This window comes from Carcharhinus amblyrhynchos, chromosome 1 (genome assembly GCF_965287045.1).
Source record: "Carcharhinus amblyrhynchos chromosome 1, sCarAmb.v2.hapA, whole genome shotgun sequence".
NCBI classification, from domain to species: domain Eukaryota; kingdom Metazoa; phylum Chordata; class Chondrichthyes; order Carcharhiniformes; family Carcharhinidae; genus Carcharhinus; species Carcharhinus amblyrhynchos.
In genome coordinates, this window is record NC_137324.1 from 128450534 (window position 1) to 128474242 (window position 23709).

General features: G+C 41.8%; 1 protein-coding gene across 1 annotated transcript in view; it reads right to left on the reverse strand.

The window, feature by feature from the left end:
* Nucleotides 1-1382: 1382 nt before the first annotated feature.
* Nucleotides 1383-23709, reverse strand: part of slc2a9l2 (solute carrier family 2 member 9, like 2) — a 372756-nt gene continuing 350429 nt past the window's right edge. Inside the window, exon 13 of the mRNA XM_080192432.1 lies at nucleotides 1383-2013. Coding sequence (XP_080048558.1) covers nucleotides 1747-2013 — 267 coding nt within the window. The 3' untranslated portion in view covers nucleotides 1383-1746. The remainder of the gene's footprint in view (nucleotides 2014-23709) is intronic.

The following is a 23709-nucleotide window of genomic DNA, read 5'->3' on the forward strand; positions in this document are numbered from 1 at the left end:
TGTAACCAGGCCATCTCCTGCCAGCTGCAATTTATGCTTGGATGGAATATAAACTGAAGAACAGCTGAACAGAAGAATGGGTGAAAAATGCTGAACAGAAAAAGACCCTTTGGTCCATCTAGCCTGTCTCATTCAATTGTAATATGATAGACAGGAAAGTAGAGGCCACAGTCAGATCAGCCATGATTTTATTGAATGGCGGAGCAGACTCAAGGGGCCAAATGGCCTACTCCTGCCCTAACTCATATGCCTGTATGTGATACTTGAGCTGAGCCATCCTAGGAGTGACTCCACCTCTGGATTACTAATTCTGTGACATTACCACTTTGCCACCATCTCCCCCTAAACCACTCCGCCTAACAGTGGCTCTCAAATAAAGCACTGGAGATCAATGATGAAAATATATTTTATGTTTTACTTTCATTTTACACTAGGGGAGCAGGTGTGCTTCCCTTTTAAGCAAATGGCAAGAAACCCTGAACAAAGTGTATAATAGATGCCTGATCTGCCACGGCTCACTTTTTCTCCCTGGAATGTTCCGCCATGAGTAGTCACAGGCTCCATGAAACACTGAGGTTATTAATAGTGGCAAATAGGGCTGAAGCTTCCTGAAGTTTTACGTCCACCTTTGTCATTTATGGACCCCTGCACAGATTACACATCATTAGATGTAAAAGCAGAGTTTTTATAATTAAAGAGATTGCCAGTGGTTGTAAAGCAGAATTATCTCAGCAATCATGGCTACAATTAAAAGCATTTTGCTAAGCCTCGACTTAAAGCTCCATAAAACCTCTACAGTGCAGAAGGAGGCCATTCAGTCCATTGGGTCTGCACCCATTCCCTGACAGTATCTTACGCAGGCCCTCTTCCCACCCTAACCCAGTAATCCCACACCATGGTTAATCCATCTCACCTATACATCTTGGGACACAAAGGGGCAAGTTTACCATGGCCAATCCACCTAACCTGCACATCTTTGGACTGTGGGAGGAAACCAGTGTACCCTGAGCAGACAACGGGAGAATGTACAAGCGTCACCCAAGACCAGAATTGAACCTGGGCCCCTGGCACTGTGAGACAGCAGTGCTAACTGTTGTGCCACTATTCCACCCTCCTTATAGGGTTGGATTCTTCTTAGAAACATAGACAAAACAGCGGGACATTCATTCCCTTGTGTGAGTTCCACTGTTGAGTGAGAAGATGGCTGGTAGGTACATAAATCTATTCATCTGCTGTGGCTACATATGCTTTAATAGCCAAGCATAGGCCCCAGGAAAATGGCCCAACATTTATACTTTAATCTATATCATTTTTCTAAAACAAATTTTAAAAATAGACAATAGATTATGGCAATAATAATTCTCCACAGGCATGTACTTCAAGCTTGTCTAGTTTATTTTCAGCCAGGTTGATTAACATATTAGCACCATGTAAATATTCATTTCGATAAAGTGAAGAATGGTGAACATGCCCATTTTCCTCTCACTCAGTCTTGAAGCGCAGGAAAATTTCCTCCTTTTGCTACTGTCATGAAATTACAATTGGAATTTTTTTATAAGCACCAAAATGATACAACTGCAACTAACAGACAGAAGAGGTCCATTCTCCCTGCTACATGTTTCCCACCAAAACCAGCTAGGTTTTGGTGAATCCAGCAAGAGTGAGAGTGCAAATGGTGCAAAGCATTGTAACAAGTAATGCAAATACATAATGTCACTAAATGAGAAGCAACTGTCAGTTTATCTGTTATGAAATACTCTCGATATTGTCAGAGTCCATGTTTGCGTTGCTCTTCACCACATTCTCTAAAGGAACCATCCTGATGTGTTGTTCATTGTTTGCTTCAAAAGTTTCTTCCATTTCATGCGCAGGTATCTTGTTGATTTTGGCAAATGATTGATATATTTCTGGAAAAGTTTTGTTTTTTGTTTCAGGTAAGACGATGAAGACGTATATTGACCCCAATATACATATTGCAGCAAACAGTAGAAAACAGAATGATCCCAAGTTACTCTGTGTAAAAACAGAAATCAGAAGTTAATAGGTTAAGGGTTTTAAAGTTTATTCATTAGTGTCACAAATAGGCTTACTTCAACATTGCAATGAAGTTATTGTGAAAATCCCCTAATCGCCACACTCCAGCGCATGTTCGGATACACTCAAGAAGAATTTTGCATGTCCAATGCACTTAACCAGCACGTCTTTTGGATTGTGGGAGGAAACCGGAGCACTCAGAAGAAACCCACGCAGACACAGGGAGAACATGCAGACTTCACACAGACAGTAACCCAAGCTGAGAATTGAACACAGGTCCCTGATACTGTGAGGCAGCAATACTAATCTGGGATGAAGATTACTGCAGTTTAAAATTAAATACTGCAAAATAAAGTTTGTTTCTATATCCGGAGCTGATTTGCATTACATGTAATTATTTTTTTTAAATGGTGCTGGAGAAAAGAGACTTATTGCAAGCTGTCTCCTGCATACCTTATGTACTCTATGAACAGCATGTTTTTGCCTGTATAGCATGCAAGAAAAAATATTTTTCACTTTATCCCAATACACGTGACAATAATAAATCAAATCAGAATTACAATTTTAGATGCAAATTGATTTTTGAAAACTTTTTTTCAGGTGCATAAGAGAATTACATTTTTATCATTGAATGGTCACTATTCAATGATCCTCAGTTACATATTTTCACCTTCCAAATCTGTGATTGGGAAATTTCATGGCCTCCAGGCACACTATTATATTGACTCCAGCATTGGGACATCGAGAAATGAAGTTCGAAACTTCGATATTGAAGAGTCTTATATCTGGGTTTCTCACCAGATGCAGAAACACTGAATGTGGGTGGCATAGCGTGTTGGGTTGGGGGACAGGGAAAGTCAAGAGTCTCCATATCTCAGCCACTCCTTGAGATATGATAATGGGATCAGAAATTATATGCTTGTGATATACCATGGACTCCACTTGGGAACTTAGGCTGAAGGTCATCGGTTCTAGCCAACTCCAGAGATATCAACACTTTGTCTAGGCTAACACTAGTATAGCACAGACGGAGTGGAGCAACATTGCAGGGGTTGCCTTGTGGATGATGACATTAACCTGTGGAAATATCTGCCCTCTGAGGTGGACGACTTGAAGAAGAGCATTGAAGTCCTTTTGGCCACCCGGTCAAAATGTTTAACTGATCATTCATTTTATTACTGCTTGTGTTGGTCCACATACAGTACTGATTGCACTTTAAATAAATGGCATCACTGACTCAGGAATGTTTTTGGACATCCTGAGATTGTCAAATGTGTTATACAAATGAGTTATCCCTTGCTTCCTTATTGCAGCCTACAGCTTTGAAGTAAAACCTCTGGGCTGGAATTCGTCCGTCCCGCTACTGCTGCCATGAGAACAGAGAATCCCAACCGTGGGCAAGGTCAGAGAATCCAATCTAGGCATTTTAAAAATCACAAAGGCAGCAGTTGGAATCATAAGTGAGTTATTTCTTGGTGGAGAGAGAGGGAGAAACTTGGTATTGCCCCAGACCCAGCAGGCTGTGCATGATTTTCTGCCATGTTGGCGCAGACAAGGAGGACAAACATGCCAATTCCGGAGGGGTTAGTTCCCCATCTGGCACAGATTGGGCAGCGTTTGTGCTGCTCAGTGACTCTGGACGTAATGCAGCCTAGCCACAAATTTTAACAAAACTGCTTCTGATCAGATAAGTGGTTTTATTGCTGGGAGATAAATAGTCACAAGATACAGGGGAGAACTCAGTTTTCTTCAAAATGTATCTATAGCCCCGACTTTTGACCAGCTGAGATGATACCATCAGTAACTCATTCTGTGCTAGGAAGCAGGGGTTCACTTACCATTGTCTAACACCAATACTGTTTCTGATGTAAATAACAGTAAAACTGAATGCTTTTTTAGTAACGTATTCTGCCAGTGACTATCAGCAGCACAGATTTGGCCATTAATACCCTGTTATGTCCGCTGCAGCAAAAATCCAGGACAATAACTGTATGACATTTGTTCTCACATTTTGAACATTTTAAAATGAGTTTTATTGCAGTATCTTTTTCATTTAATTAGTGGTATAGAAAAGGGTGGGAAGAACAGCCTAGAAAATAAAACATTTATACTTAGAAGCATTCCCATTGCTTACCAGTTTTTGATCAAGGATAAAGCACTCATGTTATTATGGGATCCATGGCTGGGCACGGTTAATTGCTGAACATAAGACAAGTATATGTCAAGCAGTAAGGGATGGAAGGCATCATTCATCTTAAGGGGAGGTAGTGGTGCAGTGATGTTGTCACTGGACCAATAATCCAGAGACCTAGAGCAAAATCTGGGGGACCTGGATTCAAACCCCACCAAGGCAGAAATTTGAATTCAATAAAAACCTGGACTTAAAATGTCTAATGATGACCATGAGACCATTGTTGATTGTTAAAACCCATCTGATTCACTAATATTCTTCAGGGAAGGAAATCGGTCACCACCCTTATGACTCAAAATACATCTACTGCCTTGACTTTGGATGCATTTAGATGGCACCATTCTGTTTTGACAAGAAAGGGCTCTGATTCCACAGCAATGTGGATGACTCTAACTCTGCAGGGCAATTAGGGATGGACAATAAAAGCTGGCCCAGGCAACGATGCTCACATCCCATAAATTATTTTTTTAAATCAGTGCAGTCCTTCTGATCTAGGCATCATCATCAGCTCACACTAAATTATTTAATCTCTCGAGAGGGGGAAGAACATTGGGTGATAGAACTTTCCATCAAATAAATCATTGTGAATCTCTCAATAACTCCCTCAAGTAATTTGGCAAAACTTCAGGTTCTCCTGAAGTCTAGGTGTGCAGCCTAAATTATTTAGACTTAACTAGTTCTGTTCTGAGGGTGGCATTTGCTTGGTCCAGATGGAACATAATCACCATCTTCGCTTTGTACTTTTAATCTCCTATTCATGTCTTTATCTACATATTCATCAAGTTTTTTTGAAAAGAAAATCAAATCCCCATTTCTAGGATGAGCAGAAAAATCTTTCTAATCAGTCGTGTTGCTCCAACTTGATGACTGTATTTATGTCCTTCAATCAAAATAACAGGCATTTGTATACAGCCTTTGATGTAAGTGACCCAAATGCTGCAGTAGCATTGATGGCAAAACTGTTGAGTATTCACCTTCATTCATCCTCTAAAACTGACAGGAACAGTAACTGCATATGCAGTTAAATGCACTTTTAAATGCAGAAATCCAAAACTTGCTGTCAGTGATTCTACCACTATTAAAATTCCTCCCCAGATTGAAATCAATTAGAAATAATGAGTTGTTGTTCTTTTAGGCCATCAATCTCTGTAAAAACCCTAAAACAAAACACCTTTTTGAATGAGGTACCACTGGGTTTTTGATAACATACTATATGCATAATTACTGCTGAAAAACCTCTGACTCTAAAATCTTATTTTATATCTGTGAAATGTCGCACAATGATCAAAATGTTGCAACAGAGAAGGAGGCCATTTAGTCCATTGTGTCCACTCTGGCTCACCGAACGAGCAATCCACCAAATGCCATTTCCCTCTCTTCCTGCACGTTCTTTCTTTTCAGATAACAGACAAATTCCTTCCTGAATGCGTCGATTGAACCTGCCTCCATCATACCCTCTGGTAGTGTATTCCAGACCTTAACAACTCACTGTGTGATAAAGTTTTCCTTTTTTCACTTGTGGTTCTTTTCCCATTTACTTCAAATCTCTGCCCACTTGTTCTCAATTCTTTGACAAGTGAAAACAGTTTCTTCCTATCTACTTTGTCCAGCCCCCCTCACAATTTTGAATACTTCTATCAAATCTCTCTCAATCTTTTCTTCTCCGAGGACAACAGTCCTGAATGGGCCAATCTATTTTCATAACTGAAACTCCTCATCTCTGGAACCAATCTCATCAATCTTCTCTGCAGTCTCTCCAATGCCTTCACATCTTTCCTAAAGTGCGGCACCCAGAACTGGATGTGATTCTCCAGCTGAGGCCAAACTATAGTATCTTAGACAAGTTCAATATAATCTCCTTGCTCTTGTACTCTATACCCCTATTAATAATGCCTAGGATACTGTACACTGTAACTGTGCACTCAAACTGTTCTGCCATTTTCAATGGCTTCTGCACATATATCCTCAAGTCCTTCTACTCCTGCATCTTTATTTTATATCGTCTCTCCATGTTCTTCCTACCAAAATACATCATTTCACATTTCTCCACATTGAACTACATATATTTGATGGCCCATTGCAGCAATGTATCAATGTCCTTTTGAACTTCTACAGTATCTTCCTCACAGTTCACAAGTGCATCATCTGCAAGCTTTGAAACTGCCCTTCACAACAAGGTCTAGGTCACTAATATATATCAGGAAGAGCAAGTGTCCTAACACTGATCCCTGGGGAACTCCACTACAAACCTTCCTCCAGCCCAATAAAGGTCCATTAACTACTACTCAGTTTCCTGTCAGTCATTCATATTGCTATTGTCCTTTTTATTACTTGAGCTATAACTTTGCTCATAAAGCCTATTGTACAGCACTAAAGCCTTTTGTCAAATTTCAAATTTCTCCATTAAACTAAAAGAAATCACATTTTCAATTTTTCTAAGAAAATGATCATTTTTCAGCTTCTATATTAATCTTGTGTACCCAATTATTTATTTTGTTCCCTGTAAGATATAATTAAAAGAGAAAAATAATCAATACATTTTACTTCATGGTTTGCTATCAGTGAGAATACTACAATGTGTTTGTTGCTGGAAGCCTGGGGGTTCCCTTGTCTTGGCACAAGATTCAAATTAAAATTGGGAAAGAGAAAATTCAAGGGGAAGGGGAACAGGATAGGTATAATTTAATGGAGCATGATCAACAGCCAGTCAAAACCTAGGGTTTCATGCTATCTGTTTGAACAGACAGCAGAGCAAAATATTAGACTGGGAGCAAAGGTACGGAGGAAGCCTAAGAAGATGTTTCCAATTTTCCCAACTCCATATAAAACAGCCCCACTCCTGACCTATGAGATCATAGAATCCTACAATGCAGAAGAAGGCCATTCGGCCCATCGAGTCTGCACCGACCACATTCCTACCCAGGCGCTATCCCTATAACCCTATACATTTACCCTAGTTAGTCCTTCTGACACTAAGGGACATTTTTTGCATGGCCATGCAAATTTTTGGAGCGTGGGAGGAAACTAGAACATCTGGAGGAAATCCACGCAGACATGGGGAGAACATGCAAACTCCACACAGACAGTGACCCAAGCTAGGAATTGAACCCAGGTCTCTCGCACTGTGGGGTAACTGTGCTAACCACTGTGCCACCATGCTCAAATTCCACCAGCTGCTGTAGTGGGATTCGAATCCAGATCCTCAGAGCATTTCTCCTGGTTTCTGGACGATTAGTCCAGTGACAGTATCATCATGGAACTGCCTCCCCTTTGATCTCTGTGGTCCTGTCATTGAGGCATAGAGCATCTGGCTGTAATGGTCACACACCATCGGAGGCCATCCCCAAGGAGCTGACAGCCTCAGGACATGGTGGGGCCAATCTGATGTGGGGAAATACCACAAATTGGCCTCTAAGCCATTGATAGCATTAATGTTCCAGTGGGCTCCGCCTGGAAATGGTGGAGAGCTTCAAGCTTTTAGGTGTCCAGATCACCAATAACCTGTCTTGGCCCCCCCTCCCCCATACTGAAAGCACACCAATGCTTCTACTTTTTCAGAACACTAAGAAAATTTGACATGTCAGCTACAACTCTTACTAACTTTTACAGATGCGCCACAGAAAGCACTCTTTCTGGTTGCATCACAGCTTGGTATGGCTCCTGCTCTGCTCAAGAGCACAAGAAACTACAAAAGGTCATGAATGTAGCCCAATCCATCAAGCAAACGAGCCCGCCATCCATTGATACTGCCTACATTTTCTGCTGCCTCGGAAAAACAGCCAGCATTATTAAGGACCCCACGCACCCCGGATATTCTCTTTCACCTTCTTCCACCAGGAAAAGATACAAAGGCCTGAGATCATGTATCAACCAATTCAAGAACAGTTTCTTCCCTGCTGCCATCAGACTTTTGAATGGACCTACCTCGCACTAAGTTGATCCTTCTCTACACCCTAGCCATGACTGCACCCTCTCCTTTCCTTCTCTATGAATGGTATGCTTTGTCTGCAATATACTTTTCACTGTATTCTAATACATGTGACAATAATAAATCAAATCAAATCAAACCTCCAGGAGCAGGTAGCTGCTCCTGGTCTGAGCTTTTCCCTGGATGGACAATAAATGTGGCTTTATGTGTGTTATGCATATCTCAGGAACAACTTTTATATTAAGAAACAGAACAAAATCCTCTAACAAAGAGAATCCTCTGACAGCTCTGACAAAAGGTCATGCAGACTCAAAACGTTGGCTCTGTTCTGTCTCCACAGATGCTGTCAAACCTGCTGAGATTTTCCAGCATTTTCCATTTTTGCTTCAGATTCCAGCATCTGCAGTAATTTGCTTTAATCTTCGGCCAAAATCTAAGTTGTTTTGAACCCAAAGTTACAAATGGCAATGGTTTGTTGACCTAATATTTGTAGATGGCCCAGAAAATGTGCAGAACTTTGGATGAACACTGTTTAATGTGGTGGAAGATGGCAAACAGACCAGGAGAGTATTAGAATAATCCTTCCCTTTTCTTCCCAACACTGCCCAGCAGCCTTACACCAAACCCCTCCCACACACACACCTCTCCCTCTGGATAAAAGCAAATACTGCGGATGCTGGAACCTGAAACCAAAAGAGAAAATGCTGGAAAATCTCAGCAGGTTTGGCAGCATTTATAAGGAGAGAAAAGAGCTGACATTTCAAGAAAAAAGATAGAAAGGAGAGACACCAGCTGGTATTTTTCTTGGCTAAGAATCCAGATTTTCGGGAAGCCCTAGGTAGCCTTTTTGTCTTCTTGCAGTCCCAGCCACGGCCACTAACAGTCCCTTGGCATTGATGGGACTGATGGTGCTGCCACCAGATTGGTTGGCAGCTCCAGAGGGCAGGTCTTCCTCCTCAATGAAAGATTTCATGTTGCCCATGATGCTTGCATTAAGTTTGGTCATTGCATGATATGGCTCCAGAGTGGGCCAGGATGGAGCAAGTTAGCTCCACACCAACCATACTCCTGGAGGCAGGTGATCCATTCACACCACCCCTGTGGTAAAGTCAGGTACAGGAGGACTTCCTTTTCCGATCTTCCAATGGAGTGAGTTTCATTGGCTTCGTTGGTTGTACGGGATGGATTTTACAGCGTGTCCTGGACCCATGCCCCCAGTAGAGAAGTTGATGACCAGCTCGTCCATTATTCCCTGGCTACTCCATAGCAATAAAACACAGAGCAGCATTATGTATGCTTTAAGATGAGACTTCCATTCCTTTCTCAGGATTAAGACCTGCCTTTGGGAGCTACAGGCCAGCAGCTCTGTGGTGGCAGAAACGCCCGACAATTGTTGGGGCTACAGACGATTCTGACAAAGAGGAGCCCGGACTGATAGGTGAGTCTGGGATATTGCTATAACCTGCCAGGCTGGCCCCAACGAAGGGGACAACAGTTTTGGAGGGTGGGTTCAAATGGACAAGGGAAGGGCAAAAGAAGGGAGAGGTATGACTTTAGTGGCAGGGCGGGAGGTTGCAGCAGACAGGGAACTCACAAAGGATGTTCAAATCCCCCCACTACCCCATGTAGCTAAATCTGCCAGGCTCCCTGCAGGCCACCCCCTGCCATGGGTAAAATAGCACCAGGGGCAGACTGAGCGCCTTTAATTAGCCACTCTCAAAGATGGTGGGCCACCCTATGCCTCCATCAGCTGCTTAAAATATCAGACAGTGTGGACAGGAGGGGTGGCAGCAGGTGGGCCACTCGCTGGATTTTTTGAGTGCCCTCCATCTTCAAACCCTCAGGCACAGAAGTGTAAAATCCTGCTCTATTATTGGGCTAAATAGTCCAGCCAGAGATGCTCGGATTCAGGTTAAACAGGTTTGACCAGAGCATGCACTGTTTGACAATGTCAAATGAGTACATCCCAAATCCTAACCTCCTATTTATTCTAAAACTGGCATGGTGGTACAGTGGTTAGCACTGCTGCCTCACAGTGCCAGGGACCCGAGTTCAATTCCGGCCTTGGGTGACTGTGTGGAGTTTGTACCTTCTTCTCGTGTCTGGGTGGGTTTTCTCCAGGTGCTCCGTTTCCTCTCAGTCCAAAGATGTGCGAGTTAGATGGATTAGTAAATGCGTGGGGTTAAGGGGATGGGATGGGCCTAGGTAGGATGCTGTATTGGAGAGTCAGTGCAGACTTGATGGGCTGAATGGCCTTTTTCTGCACTGTAGGGATTGGATTTGATTCGATTCTAGTTATCCATTTTCTTCTCTCACAAACCCAATCCCTCCAATAAAAATCACGGAATTTACTGAGGGACACAATCTCCATTCTAAATATTTTAATTTCAACTTTTGTACTTCTATCCTGACCCATCCTGTCAGCTCAAATTTAAACAGCAACTTGCATTTAGATAATGTCATTAAAGTAATAAAATATCCTGACCAATGTAAATTGTGCAGCTGCACAGCAATTCAAATGTCCTCACAATGACCGGGTATAAGCTGCTCTCTTTAAATGATAAGAGTTTCATTTAAAAAATGTAAATATGCCACGCACTTAAATAAATCTTTCACTCAGTCTAACGAAAAAGAGGACACATTGGTCCCAAGACACTTCGCAGGAACATTACAAAGCAAAATTTACATCAAGGCACAAAGAATATATTAAAGCAGATGATCAAAAGCTTTGTCAAGGAATTAAGGTTTAATGAGCATCTTAACAAGGGATAGAGAGGTCGAGAAGAGGAAAGGTTTAGGAGGGAACGCTGGAGCTTAGAACGAGGCATGGTCACTATGGTGCCTTCAAAAAAATAGCTACAATAGCAATGCTGCATTGCCAGAGAACAGCAGTCAATTGTGACATTGTTTCTTTTCAAAATGTTTCTGGGTCAGTGAAGATGATCAGTTTGTCGATGTAAATTTACTTTGCTGAAGTAACATGTGGTGACTAGGGAAAACTTGAGGATTTGATGACTTCATATTAAGCAGCTGATCCTAAGTCAGGCCACGTTAACTCTTTATAGCTTTCATGATTTGGAAAACAAGAGGGAAATTTGACACAATATCAATAGTTATTGGGTTTATCAGAAATCAATGAATCTAAAAATAAAATGTTAAAAGTGACACCAGTGTTCAGTGGCTCACTTACTTTGAGAGGGTTTCTAGAAAGCACTTTAACCCCTCAGTTGTGCATGCTGTATTTTATGACATCTATAAAGTTAAGACTTTCTAAGACTTCACCTCAAGACTATGATTGTTGTCCATTCTGGTGAGAAGTGATTCTCACATATAACACCAGCCACAGAACCATAGGCCTGGTGTCACTCAATTTCTGTTTAATGATTTAAATAGATGGATAAAATCAGGGATTTGGGCCTAAGCTTTCTTACCTTATGGTCTCTACAACTCTTTTTTTAGTTGGGAATGCCTGATTGGAGAATCATCCTATTTCTATTTCTTAACTGTTCTGGCACAAACCATGGCTGAAATTTTCCAGCCATTGCTGCGAGTGAGGATGGAGAACTTGGCGCTCACTTGAACCTGAATCTCCATTCATGGCAACGGGACCAGAGAATCCCGCCAGTCTGAAAGGTCAAAAAATTACACCCATACATTTTATATCTGTACTAGAGGAATAATTAAATGGCAAGGATTTCAAATGTAACTTGTGAAAATAAGTGTCAATTTGACAATAAAGTATAAGGAGTATAAGAATTAGAAACCATAGTGTTTAAATACTCCATTTGGGGAAAGGAAGAAAAGGCTGTGAGGGACATTTCGCTTTCTTTTTCCTCACAGAAAGGGCAGAACTTTCCATTCTGGGACTAACTCCTGAGGTGGGTTTGGGACGGCAAATGTTTCCTGTTGCAGAGGCTGCTGTGAATTTGCACCATATTGTGTGACCCTAGCCCCATTAATAATGCAGTTGGTGGGTTCCTGGGTATCATGCAGCGGGGCAGACTGGATGATTTGCATTCCTATCCATGTGCTATTCTTAAAAGAAGCCCGGACATAACTGACCCACCATTGAGGATGGATGATACACCTCCAGGAACACTCTGAAGATAGAAGATGGATCTAGACTGATTTCGCTAGATTGACTCCAGAGATGAGGGGTTTGTCACATGAAAAGAGATTGAACAGTTTAGGCCTATACTGTCTGGAATTTAGAAGAACAAGGGGAGATCAAGTTGAGGGATACAAGATGATAAAAGGTATGGATAAAGTAGACGTGGAGCGGATGCTCCCTCTTGTGGGGCATTCTAGCACGAGAGGTCATAGTCTTAGGATAAGGGGTAGCAAATTTAAAACAAAGTTGAGGAGAAACTACTTCTCCCAAAGGGTTGTGAATCTGTAGAATTTGCAACCCCAAAGTGCAGTGGATGCTGGGACAGTGAGTACATTTAAGGTGGAGTTAGGAAGATTTTTAATTAGTAATGGGTTGAAGAGTTATGGGAAGAAGGCAGGAAAATGGGGATGAGGAGCATATCAGCCATGATTGAATGGTGGAACAGACTCGATGGGCCAAGTGGCCTAATTCTGCTCCTATATCTCATGAACTTATCTCCTGGGAGAGTCTGAAGGATAGAAGATGGATCTCCTGGAAGACTCTGAAGATGGAAGAACTACCTGGGTAATACCAATCCACTGCTGCATGTTGCTTGAGGCCTCCATCCTGATCTCTTTAGGCTGTCCCAGGCCTTCTTTGAGTAAGTGCCAACATGTGCATACCACATTGATCCAGATGTTTTATGGACCGGCGTTATTTCTCGGTGCTGTGTGGATGAACGGGCAAGGGAATGAGATTCTGGCGTGGGCTGTCTTCTGTTTCCCAGTAACTGGATCCATATTGGTTTCACGCTGGCCTCTGGCAGGAATGGTGGCGACCCAGCAAGGTGAGTGAGAGTGCAAGATCCCTGCGTCATTTTATGTTAGCGAGCAGGGAACAGATTTTTCAGCTCCTGCTGCATTGTTCACCCACTCCCTTCCTCTGGTCCACTTGCCTTTCTAGAAATTGCTGAAGAGGCAAAGGTCAAATTCTGAAACTTATGCCAAGCTCATGTAAACAAGGCTGCAAAGATGTTTAGAGAGGGAAGAAACATCAGCTCGAAGGGTCAATAATCAAAGACATGGGATGCTATACCATGGCACACGCTTCATGAGTAATTTATATATGGCTACAACAAATGTGAAGGTGATCAACTAGGAGTACTTTTCTATAACACGCTGTAAGATTATGCTGCTTAATTGATCATATTTCAGAATAAGCCAGTCTAACAAGACAAAAGTTCAGTAGGAAATTTCAATAAGATTGCTTCTCATTGCAAATTAACCTTTAAAAATCCTTCAAAATCAAAAAACAGACTAACTTTATATATGTACACGTGTTTCTCATTAGCACTGTGCCTACCCCTGGTGCCTCCCTATTGTCCATAAACTTTCAAAGCACATTAACATCAAGCCTGACAGATTAACTATGGTGTTGGGAAAGCATTTTGAAATGATCATTTGAGACAACACTGACAATGTCTTGGACAAACATGGATGAATTAAGGAAATTGTGAAATTGTCAAGGACAAATCACATCTAACTGACAAGATTGAGTTTTTTGATGAGATAACATTGAGGGTTGATGAGGATAACTCAAATGATGTTGTGTGCATGGACTTCTAAAAGGCATTTGATAAAGTGCCACATAACAGACTTTTCTGCAAAGTTAAAGTCAATGGAACAAAAGGACAGTGGCATTTTGGATACAGATGAAGAGTAGAGATGAATGGTTTCTTGGAACGGAGGAAGACACCTAGTGGGCTTCCCTAGGAATTGGTACCAGCAACACTGCCTTTGACAAACTGAAGGTCTTGTGGCACAGTGGGCAGCTTCCCTGCCTTGGAGCCAGAAGCTTCAGCTGCAAGTCCCACCCCAAAACATGATGGTCAAGGATGGTGTGTTCATAATGGAGCCAAACTAGTTGAGTACCAACTTGCCAATCCTTCCAATTTATGCCAAAGGCAGGTGGTGCAAACGGGAGAGATTCCTGGTCAAACATGTGATGAAAAGGAACTGGAGCCTCTACCATCAGTATCCAGAGCACCAGGCTATAAAGCTGCATGTTGCCGCAGCAACTTGGATTTCTTGGGGAGTCAGTTGGCTTCGTTAACTGGACTTGGGTGTACTGGTATGGATCAGATTGGAACCTACAGCATAGGGCTGGAACCCCACTCTGGCTGAGTTGGATTTGAAACCTACCTCTTTGTCCTATCTGTGGTGGAGATTGTGGCACTGTGAGTTGGATCTGCCTTCATGTAGAGAACTCAAGAAGATGATTACTAAACTAGACCTAAATGCACAGGGCATAATCTGGAAATTTGCAGATGACTCAAAACTCAGGTGTATTGTCTATTATGAGTTTGCTTTAGAGTTGAAGCTGGTGGCAGATTTAATGCAAAGAATTGTCAGGTGGTGTATTTTTTTGAGGAAGAACAAGAAGAGAGGATATAAAATAAACAACACAGGTATGCAGAGGCAGAGGCTTCAGGGGCTGTGTGTACAAGCTGAACAAACTCATGACGGTTCATGCCATCAACTGAACCACAGAATTCCTTGTGATTGGTGCAGGGAGATGACATCGGGTGCCATTTCTTTAAACCCTAGAATTACAGGATCATTCAGAAGTGTTACTTCCTTATGTGGGCATTTGGGGCAATGCACTATACATATCTCATGTTGTTCTTTGATCTCCCTGGGCACCACCACATTCCTCATTCTCTTAAAGCAACACTTCCACAACCATTGCTTCGCAATGTTCTATCCTAAACTATAATTAACAGCTCCACCAACACACAGCATCCACCCTGCCCAACTTGAAAACCCCTTTTTCATCTCAAACATCCTCACATCCCTACATCTATTACTTCACCTTTCTTTCCACAAGCTGACCATAATTGCTAATCTACTCTCATTTAGCCCTTTGTCAAAACTGTCCCTTAGAAACACAATCATTGTCACAATGTTTGAATCAAAATGGTTGATTGCATATCATTACATCAATATCGTAGGTAATGTTACACTCTCTGTCAACAAGCTCCGCTGAACTAAATTGCAGTTGACAACCACAATTGCTTTTAACTGGCCAAGCTTATTGCATTGTGTTCTCATTAGTGTTGTTCTGAAGACCGTCAGTTTAGAATCTAAAGCAGTTGCAAGTTAAGCTGTATTGACTGACAGGATTGTGTGGAGTTTGCACATTCTCTTCATGTTGGCATGGGTTTCCTTGGGGTACTCCAGTTTCCTTCCACAGTCCAAAGAGTGCTTGTTAGGTGAACTGGCCATGCTAAATTGTGCCTTAGTATCAGGGGGATTAGTAGGGTAAGTATGTAGGTTAAGGTTTGGGTGGGATATTATTGGTGCAGGCTTGATGGGCCAAATGGCCTCCTGTACTGTAGGGATTCTACGACATTAAAGCACAATGGCAGTGATAGTGAAGAGATCTGGAATTGGATTCCAATGCTGCAGACGTGTTTCATCCCAACAAAAGCAAAGATTAGTTTAGTATTCAAATGCATCAGTAGTTATTCCACATCTGGAGGAACCATATCCCAGTTTCAGAGACAACAGCTTCAGGAGAGGGGCACATTTGAGGAGTTTTGCTCTGTTACTTTCAAAATTCCTCAGTAATTGCTAATTAAGAAGATACACAGTTGCTGTTTACTGATGTTCTAGATGCTTGGTTTTCCACACTGTGTACATTCAGTGCAGATTTCAGCCATATGAAAAATAGAAAATCTCTAAATGGGGGTAATATATTGATTATGGATAGAGAAGTGATTGGCTGACAGGAAGCAGAGAATGGGAATTAATGGGTCCTTTTCAGAATGTTGGGCAGTGACTAGTGGGGTACCATAAGGTTCAGTAGTGGGATCTCAGCTATTCACGGTCTACATTAATTATTCGGTCGAAGGAATTGAATGCAATACCTCTAAATTTGCAGATGACACTAAACTGGGTGGCAGTGTATGCTGTGAGGAGGATGCTAAGAGGCTGCAGGGTGACATCGACATGCTAGCTGAGTGGGCAAATATTTGGTAAATGCAAGAGAATATGGATAAACATGAAGTTATCCACTTTGGTGGCAAAAACAGGAAGGAAGATCATTCTCTGAATGTTGGCAGTTTAGGAAAAGGGGAAGTGCAACGTGACCTGGGTATCATGGTGGAACAGTCGTTGAAGGTTGGCAGGCAGGTAGAGCAGGTGGTGAGGAAAGCTAATGGCATGCTGGCCTTCATAGTAAGAGGATTTGAGAATAGGAGTAAGGATGTCTTGCTGCAGTTAGAAGTTTCACAACACCAGGTTAAAGTCCAACAGGTTTATTTGGTAGTAAACGCCACTAGCTTTCGGACCGCTGCTCCTTCGTCGGTGAGTGGGGAGTTCTGATCACAAACAGGGCATATAAGGGCACACACAATATGGTGCTGGTGTTGTGAGACTTCTTACTGTGTTTACTCCAGTCCTCGCCAGCATCTCCACATCATTGCTGTAGTTATACAGTGCCTTAGTGAGGCCACACTTTGAGCATTGTGTGCAGTTTTGGTCTGAGGAAGGACATTCTTGCTATTGAGGCAGTCCAGTGAAGATTCACCAGACTGATTCCCAGAATGGCAAAATTGACATATGAATGGATTGAATGGGCTTGTACTTACTGGAATTTAAAAGATTGAGAGGCGATCTCATAGAAACATAAAATCCTGATGGGATTGTACAGATTAGATGCAGGAAGAACGTTCCTGATGTTGGGGAAGTGCAGAACTAAGGGTCACAAGTCACAATCTAAGAATAAGGGGTAGCCATTCAGGACTGGGATGAGGAGGAACTTATTCACTCAACGAGTTGTAAAGCTGTAGAGTTCTCTACCACAGAAAGCTATTGGGGTCAGTTTGTTAAATATGTCATAATGAGAGGGAGCTGGACGTGGCCCTTGTGGCTAAAGGGATCAAGTGTTATAGAGAGAAAGCTAAAGTGGGATACTGAAAGTACACAATCACATTGGAAGGTGGTGCAGGCTCGAAGGGCCGAATCGCCTACTCCTGCACCTATTTTCTATGTTTCTATGTTTCAATGGTTCAGTTCCTATCCTCATTTCAGATCCAAGACCAGTGACTGAACCTCGACTGAAATTCAACTCTGTGGCACCTTTCTTGGTTAAACTCTGAGGTGGAGACTTTGTTCCAGCAAACGACCCCATCCCTGGGGGAGGAACAGGATGCCTATGTCGGTTAAACATTTCAGGACACTGGTGATTATGTGGAAAAGAACTCAGTTCAGGCAGCCACCCTCCCAGAATAAGGAAAGCTAAGGACAGAGTGTGATGGAAGGAAGCTGTGATTCAAGCTCAGCAGTGAATCCAGTCTGGGATGGTCATGTGCATCCGATGATATATCAGGAGAGACACTATCTTTCTACTTTTATCCTTGAATTTGAGCTCGAGACACGGTTCGCTAAATAGTTGTCACTTGGGACCAAATAGTTATCATTGTTGGTTAATCAGTAAATCAGTGCTGCAGGCACAGAACTGGTGATATCCTCAATCATTTTGCAAAGCACCATTTCAAACCTTGGCAGAATAATTGGCCTTGGAGTGTGTGTGAAAATGGCCCGGCTGAAGTAAGGTAAATCCGAATACCTGTTCAAATAATAATATCCAGTAATAATCTTCAAATAATAAATAATATTTGCTGTGGCCCCTCAATGCAAAGCAACTGTTGTTCATTAGACATGTTCCTGATTTAATTTCCATAGGAGTTTGCTTTGGAGCCAGGAGATAGAAACAGTTCAGTGAACTTTACAAGGCATCTGGGATCTGCAGCAACTGTACATTTCCTTCAGCCAGACTTTCCCAGCCACAGAACCCTGGTGACCTCCCAAGAGTACTGGAAAAACCCCTGAGAAACTTTCTTACTGTGTTGAAGAGTTAAACCAGAAAAAATGACTGTTTATATGTTTGTACAAATTGCACAAAACAAATATATAAAAGCCTTTTCCATTTCTCATATCTATACATTTATTATCATTAAAATGTTATTTTATGCAAAGTATTTAAGTCTCATCCTTTTGTCATTTTTAATGTGAGTGATACAGTTTCATTTACTCACAGGTTTGTTTCATATTAGGGCTGCCCATCTCTGACTCTCTCTCTCTGTCACACACATTTTCAGCTCTCTCTTTCTGCCATACACATTCCCTCTCACGTGCATGCACACGTATATACACACACACACATTCCCTCACAGACACACACACTCACTCTCTCTCACACGTGTGCGCACACTCCCTCACACACACGCACACAATTCCCACACACACACCCATCCACACACACATACACACACACTCCCTCTCCCACACCCACATTCCCACACACACATGCTCCCTCTCACACGTGCACACATATGCATACATACCTCACACCCACACACACATTCCCTCACTCATTCTCACAGTAATTTCATTGCTGTGTTAATGTAAGCCTTACTTGTGACTAATAAACTTTACTTTATTCTGTCAGACACACACACACACACAAACACACACACATTCCCTTAGTACGGAGATGGAGGCAGGAACCAGTCAGCCCTGGCAGAGTGGTGAACAGCACATCAGGAGCAGCACAGCATTATAGCAGAAAGACATTGTTGCATTCACCTCAAAATCTCTCATGAGCTGAAGGTGCCACATGCCACACTTTAGGATCATAGAATCCCTACAATGCAGGGGGCCATCTGGCCCATCGAATCTGCAGCGATGCACTAACAGGGCATCTCCCTCTCTCTATAACCCCAGATATTTACCCCATTAATTCTCCTGACCTATACACCTTGGGACACCAGGGGCAATTTTATCATGGCCAATCCACCTAACCTGCACATCTTTGAACTGTGGGAGGAAGCCAGGGCACCCAGAGAAATCCACACAGACACAGGGAGAACAAGCAAACTCTGCACAGACAGTGACCCAAGCCAGGAATTGAACCCGAGTCCTTGGCGCTGTGAGGCAGCAATGCCAACCACTGTGCCACCGTGTCGCAATTGGATTTTAGACCAATGTGATTTCCTACTGGCATGACACAAGATTGGAAGACCTGATGGGTTGCTGGCAGACAACAGTTTTAATGAGCATTTATGAGATGCAAGTGGAATTCATGTCACCAGCCGGTGCTAACTAATGCTGATCTGCCATGAGAAGAATTATGACACGATTTTACACCAGCATGTTTCTGACTTTGTGGCTCCTGCTTGATTCTCACTCCTGCTCACCACCAAACTCACTGCAAGTGCGATTGGAGAATCCTGCCTCAAATCTAAATAAGTCTAAAAAGCTTAATCACAACAAAAAGCTGGGGCCTTGAGGCTGTGGGAATTGCTTAAGCAAAATACAGGATTGGAATGTCGGGGCCCCTCTAGGAGATAAGACTTGGGAGCCTTGAAATACGAGACAGTCAACCAAAGTTGGGTGTGAGAAACATTGCGTAATGGTGTCACGCTCAGATTAAAGAGACCCCTGGCTGATCTAGGAAAGCATGCTGAAATAATGGGCTAAAAATGTTTGGGATGAGGGAAGGGTTAATGGATGAGAAACAGGATGAGGAAGGGCCTCCTGATCACATCTGTGTGGTGGAGAAATTGAGAAAATAAGTCAAAAACAAAGAAGATGAGAGACACCAAAAGAAAAAGAAACAGAGAAGACGAGCCCAAAGATCAAAGGCTCCAAAAAGGGAAGTCATCGTGTGTTCCCCATCCAGTTAAAATCCAGGGGATATATATTCTGCATTAGACTGTAAACCACTGCCCGAGTTCATTGCTATAAGTTTATCTGAAAACTAATTAACTTGTGCTGACTTCATCTCTTTAAAGTAGTCTTGCGGCAGAATTTTTGCCAGTTTCAGACATTCACCTCCATCTGTGTAAAAAATTGCCTCGCACATCTCCTCTAAATTTTTCCCCACACACCTTAACCTATGTCCCCAAGTATTTGACTTTTCTACCCTAAGAAAGAGCATCTGGCTATCCACTCTGTCCATGCTACTCATAATCTTGTAAACCTCTATCAGGTCATCCCTCAAACTCCATCGCGTGTTCTCACTTCAGTGAGAACAAACCGAGTTTATCTAACCCTCTCCTCATAGATAATACTCTCCAGACCAGGCAACGCCCTGGTAAACCTCTTCAATACCCTCTACACACATCTACATCCTTCTGGTAGTGCGGCAACCAGAATTGTAAACAATATTCCAAATGTGTCCTAGCTGAGGTTTTGTATAGCTGCAGCATGAGCTGACAATTTTAATACTCAATACATTGACCGATGAAGGCAAGCATGCCGTATGCCTTCTTGACTACATTGTCCACCTGCGTTGCCATTTTCAGTGATCAATGGACATGTATGCCTAGATCTCTCTGCCTGTCAATATTCCTAAGGGTTCGACCATTTACTGTATAATTTCTACATGCATTGGACCTTGCAAAATGCATTATCTCACAATTGTCCAAATTAAACTCCATCTGCCATTTCGCTGCCCAAGTTTCCAAACAGTCTATATCTTGCCATATCCTCTAACAATTCTCTTCACTATCTGCAATTCCACCAATGTTTGTGTTCGCCTGCGAACTTACTAATTATTGTCCTCCCACATTTACTGAATAATCCAAATTCTATGAACTCCAAATCAATACAGGAAAACCTAAACAGGAGACAGCCATTTATCTGTACTGCTAGTGAGATCACAGAGAATCTTCAACCTAACTTCATTTACCCACTTTTATCTCATATCTCTTTAATAACTTTGGATAACAAGAATTGATCAATATCGAAGTTATAATTGATCTAGCATCAATTAGCATTTGCCAAAAAGAGTTACAAACTTAAGTAGAAGAGCTTCCATGATGTCAATTCTAATTTTGTGATTATGCCCTCTTATCTTGGACTCATCAATCAACGTAAATAGCTTCTCTCTAGGGTCCTAACTGGTTTCCATTGGGAGAAATAAATCGGCTTAAAGCAAAGGTTACTGGAGACAGTGCCATGCATCCATTCAAAGAACAACGGGATTGTACAACTCAATTCACCTTTGTATCCTGCTACTTAAATACAGATTGATTTATATGTACCTTTGTCAAGTAAGATTATAACTAATAACAATGGTGTTGACACACTGATACAAATTGACTGCAACACATTTCCTAAAAGGAGCATCTGCGATTTTCTTGATGCAATGGTGAGCAATCCAACTAATGTGGTAAAGGTCACCAAATTAAGCTTGGAATGATGCATCACAAAGAAATTTAAGGCAGTGGTGACCTTGATTGGAACAGTGTTATATATTTATAATGGTGCATGATTGCATGAAGGCTTTAAGAGCCAGTCACATGATTTGATGGGGTCATTGGAATGTTTCACAGGCTCCTGCTTAGTTTCATTTTCTATTCTGAACAGGCAAGAGCTGGTAGGATAGACCTTGTCATTTTTAGTTTGAATATATGTATGCAAACCACACAATTTTATTTTGTGTAAAAGCCACAACCCTTAACATAGTTAGAACCTCACAAAAATGAATTGGCAATGAGTGGGGATTTTGTTTCATCAGATCATTGAGAAAAGATCCTAAGTAGAAAAGAGATATTGTGGGTTGTTGCACTTTGAATGTTAGAAGGCTGGGGAAAGTCAACATCAGAATTAAAGATTGGACTGCCAATGAAAGAAGTAAAAAAAAACAAATGTGAAAAAAAATTGCATTTCTAACCAGAGGAAAAAAAAATTGGGTAGACTCCTCTAAGCTGCAGGGTCTGTGCACATGTTGCAGTGTGTAACAGCAGAATGGGAGAGTCACTACGCAGTTGGAACCACTGTGTGGTTTTAAATTTTTTTTAGATCAGAGAAGTATGAGATTCCAGGCAATATCTGGCAATATTTGAAAGGAAGGGATGATTTGCTGTATAGCTGATGCTGTTTGAAAAAAAAATTAGTCTCCAGTCTCGAGTTGCTAGCACCTGCAAGAGACATGACGAGTCAATTTGGACCCATGAGTCCTTTCAATAAAGAAAATGAATTATGGAGAGTCTATGCAGAGCAGTTTCAGTACTTTGTACAAACAAATGCAATTGCGAATGAGTTGCTCATACCAGCTTTTCTCAGTATAATAAGAAGAAAAACCTTCAATTTGCTTCAGAGCTTGGTTTATCCAGCAAATACACTCAGGTCATCCAGCAAAGCCAGGAACCAAAACTTACAATGACTTGACAAAGATCCTTACAGAGCATTACTCTCCAAAGCCACTGATCATTGCAGAATGGTTCACATTCCACCGAAGGGATCAAGTGAAGGTGAAAGCATTGCTCAGTTTGTGGCAACCTTAAAAAGTGTGGCATGACAGTGTGAGTCCTTAGAAGATACTTTTCAAGATTGTCTCATTTGTGGTCTCCAGAATTACATTATCCAAAGATGAATAATTACTGAACATTTTTCAATTTTGAAGACTGCAGTAGAAATCACAGTGTCGATGGTACTGGCAGCTAAAGAGATTCACAATTTTTTGCAGGAATGAAGATCCCCAGGTTGGAAGAGCCCATAAAAAATTGAAATAGTGACAAGCATATCACAGATATGCTAAAAAGGGCCATTCAACTTGTTGAGCTAGACCAGCTTCCCCACAGAAGAATATTCAGAAGAAGAATCTGGGTACCTTCAAGAAAAGTTGCATTCTACAAAAATAATTTACAACATGGAAAAAAGGAATTACAACCGAAGATGTCCAAAACTTTGTTGAAGAGCTCCAACTGTACACGAGATAAAATGTAATAGGCAATCAAAAATCTCAAAGCAAGATCAATGCCAAATGCTATTCGTCCCAAGCTCAAAAAAGAATTAGAACACATGTTAACACTAATGTGTTAGAGCTGGTTACACTGAGTGACTGCCCCACCACCCCCCACCCCCTTTTACTCTAAAAGGTCTTCTTCACTGCCTTTTGGAATACTATCTGGCTTACCTTTACCTATTGAGCAGATGCCACCAACTAGTTTTGCTAATATTCTTTATTTTCACTCGTAGATAGGAACATAGAAAATAGCACGAGCAGGCCACTCTGCCTTTCCGACCTGCTCTGCCATTCATTATGATCATGACTGATTATCCAACTCTAAGCCTGTTTCCACTTTCTCTGCATATTCTTTCATTCCTTTCACTCCAAGACCAACATCTAACTCCTTGAAAACAAACAATAGTTTAAAAGCAACATTGGAATGTCTTCCAGTACATAGTCTGTGTATCAAGAAAGAAACTTTTTCCAGATGTTAGTCTGGAAAATTTGCCTGTGACAGCTTCTCAAGTTCAGAGACATACCAGAAATTATCCTGCGATGGTATTAAATATGGTGTTGAAAGGAACAATAGCTGGGGCGCATCATCCACATCCTGATTTGAAACTATATGTGTCAAGAAAACGTGAGTTGATCGTTCAAGGTGGT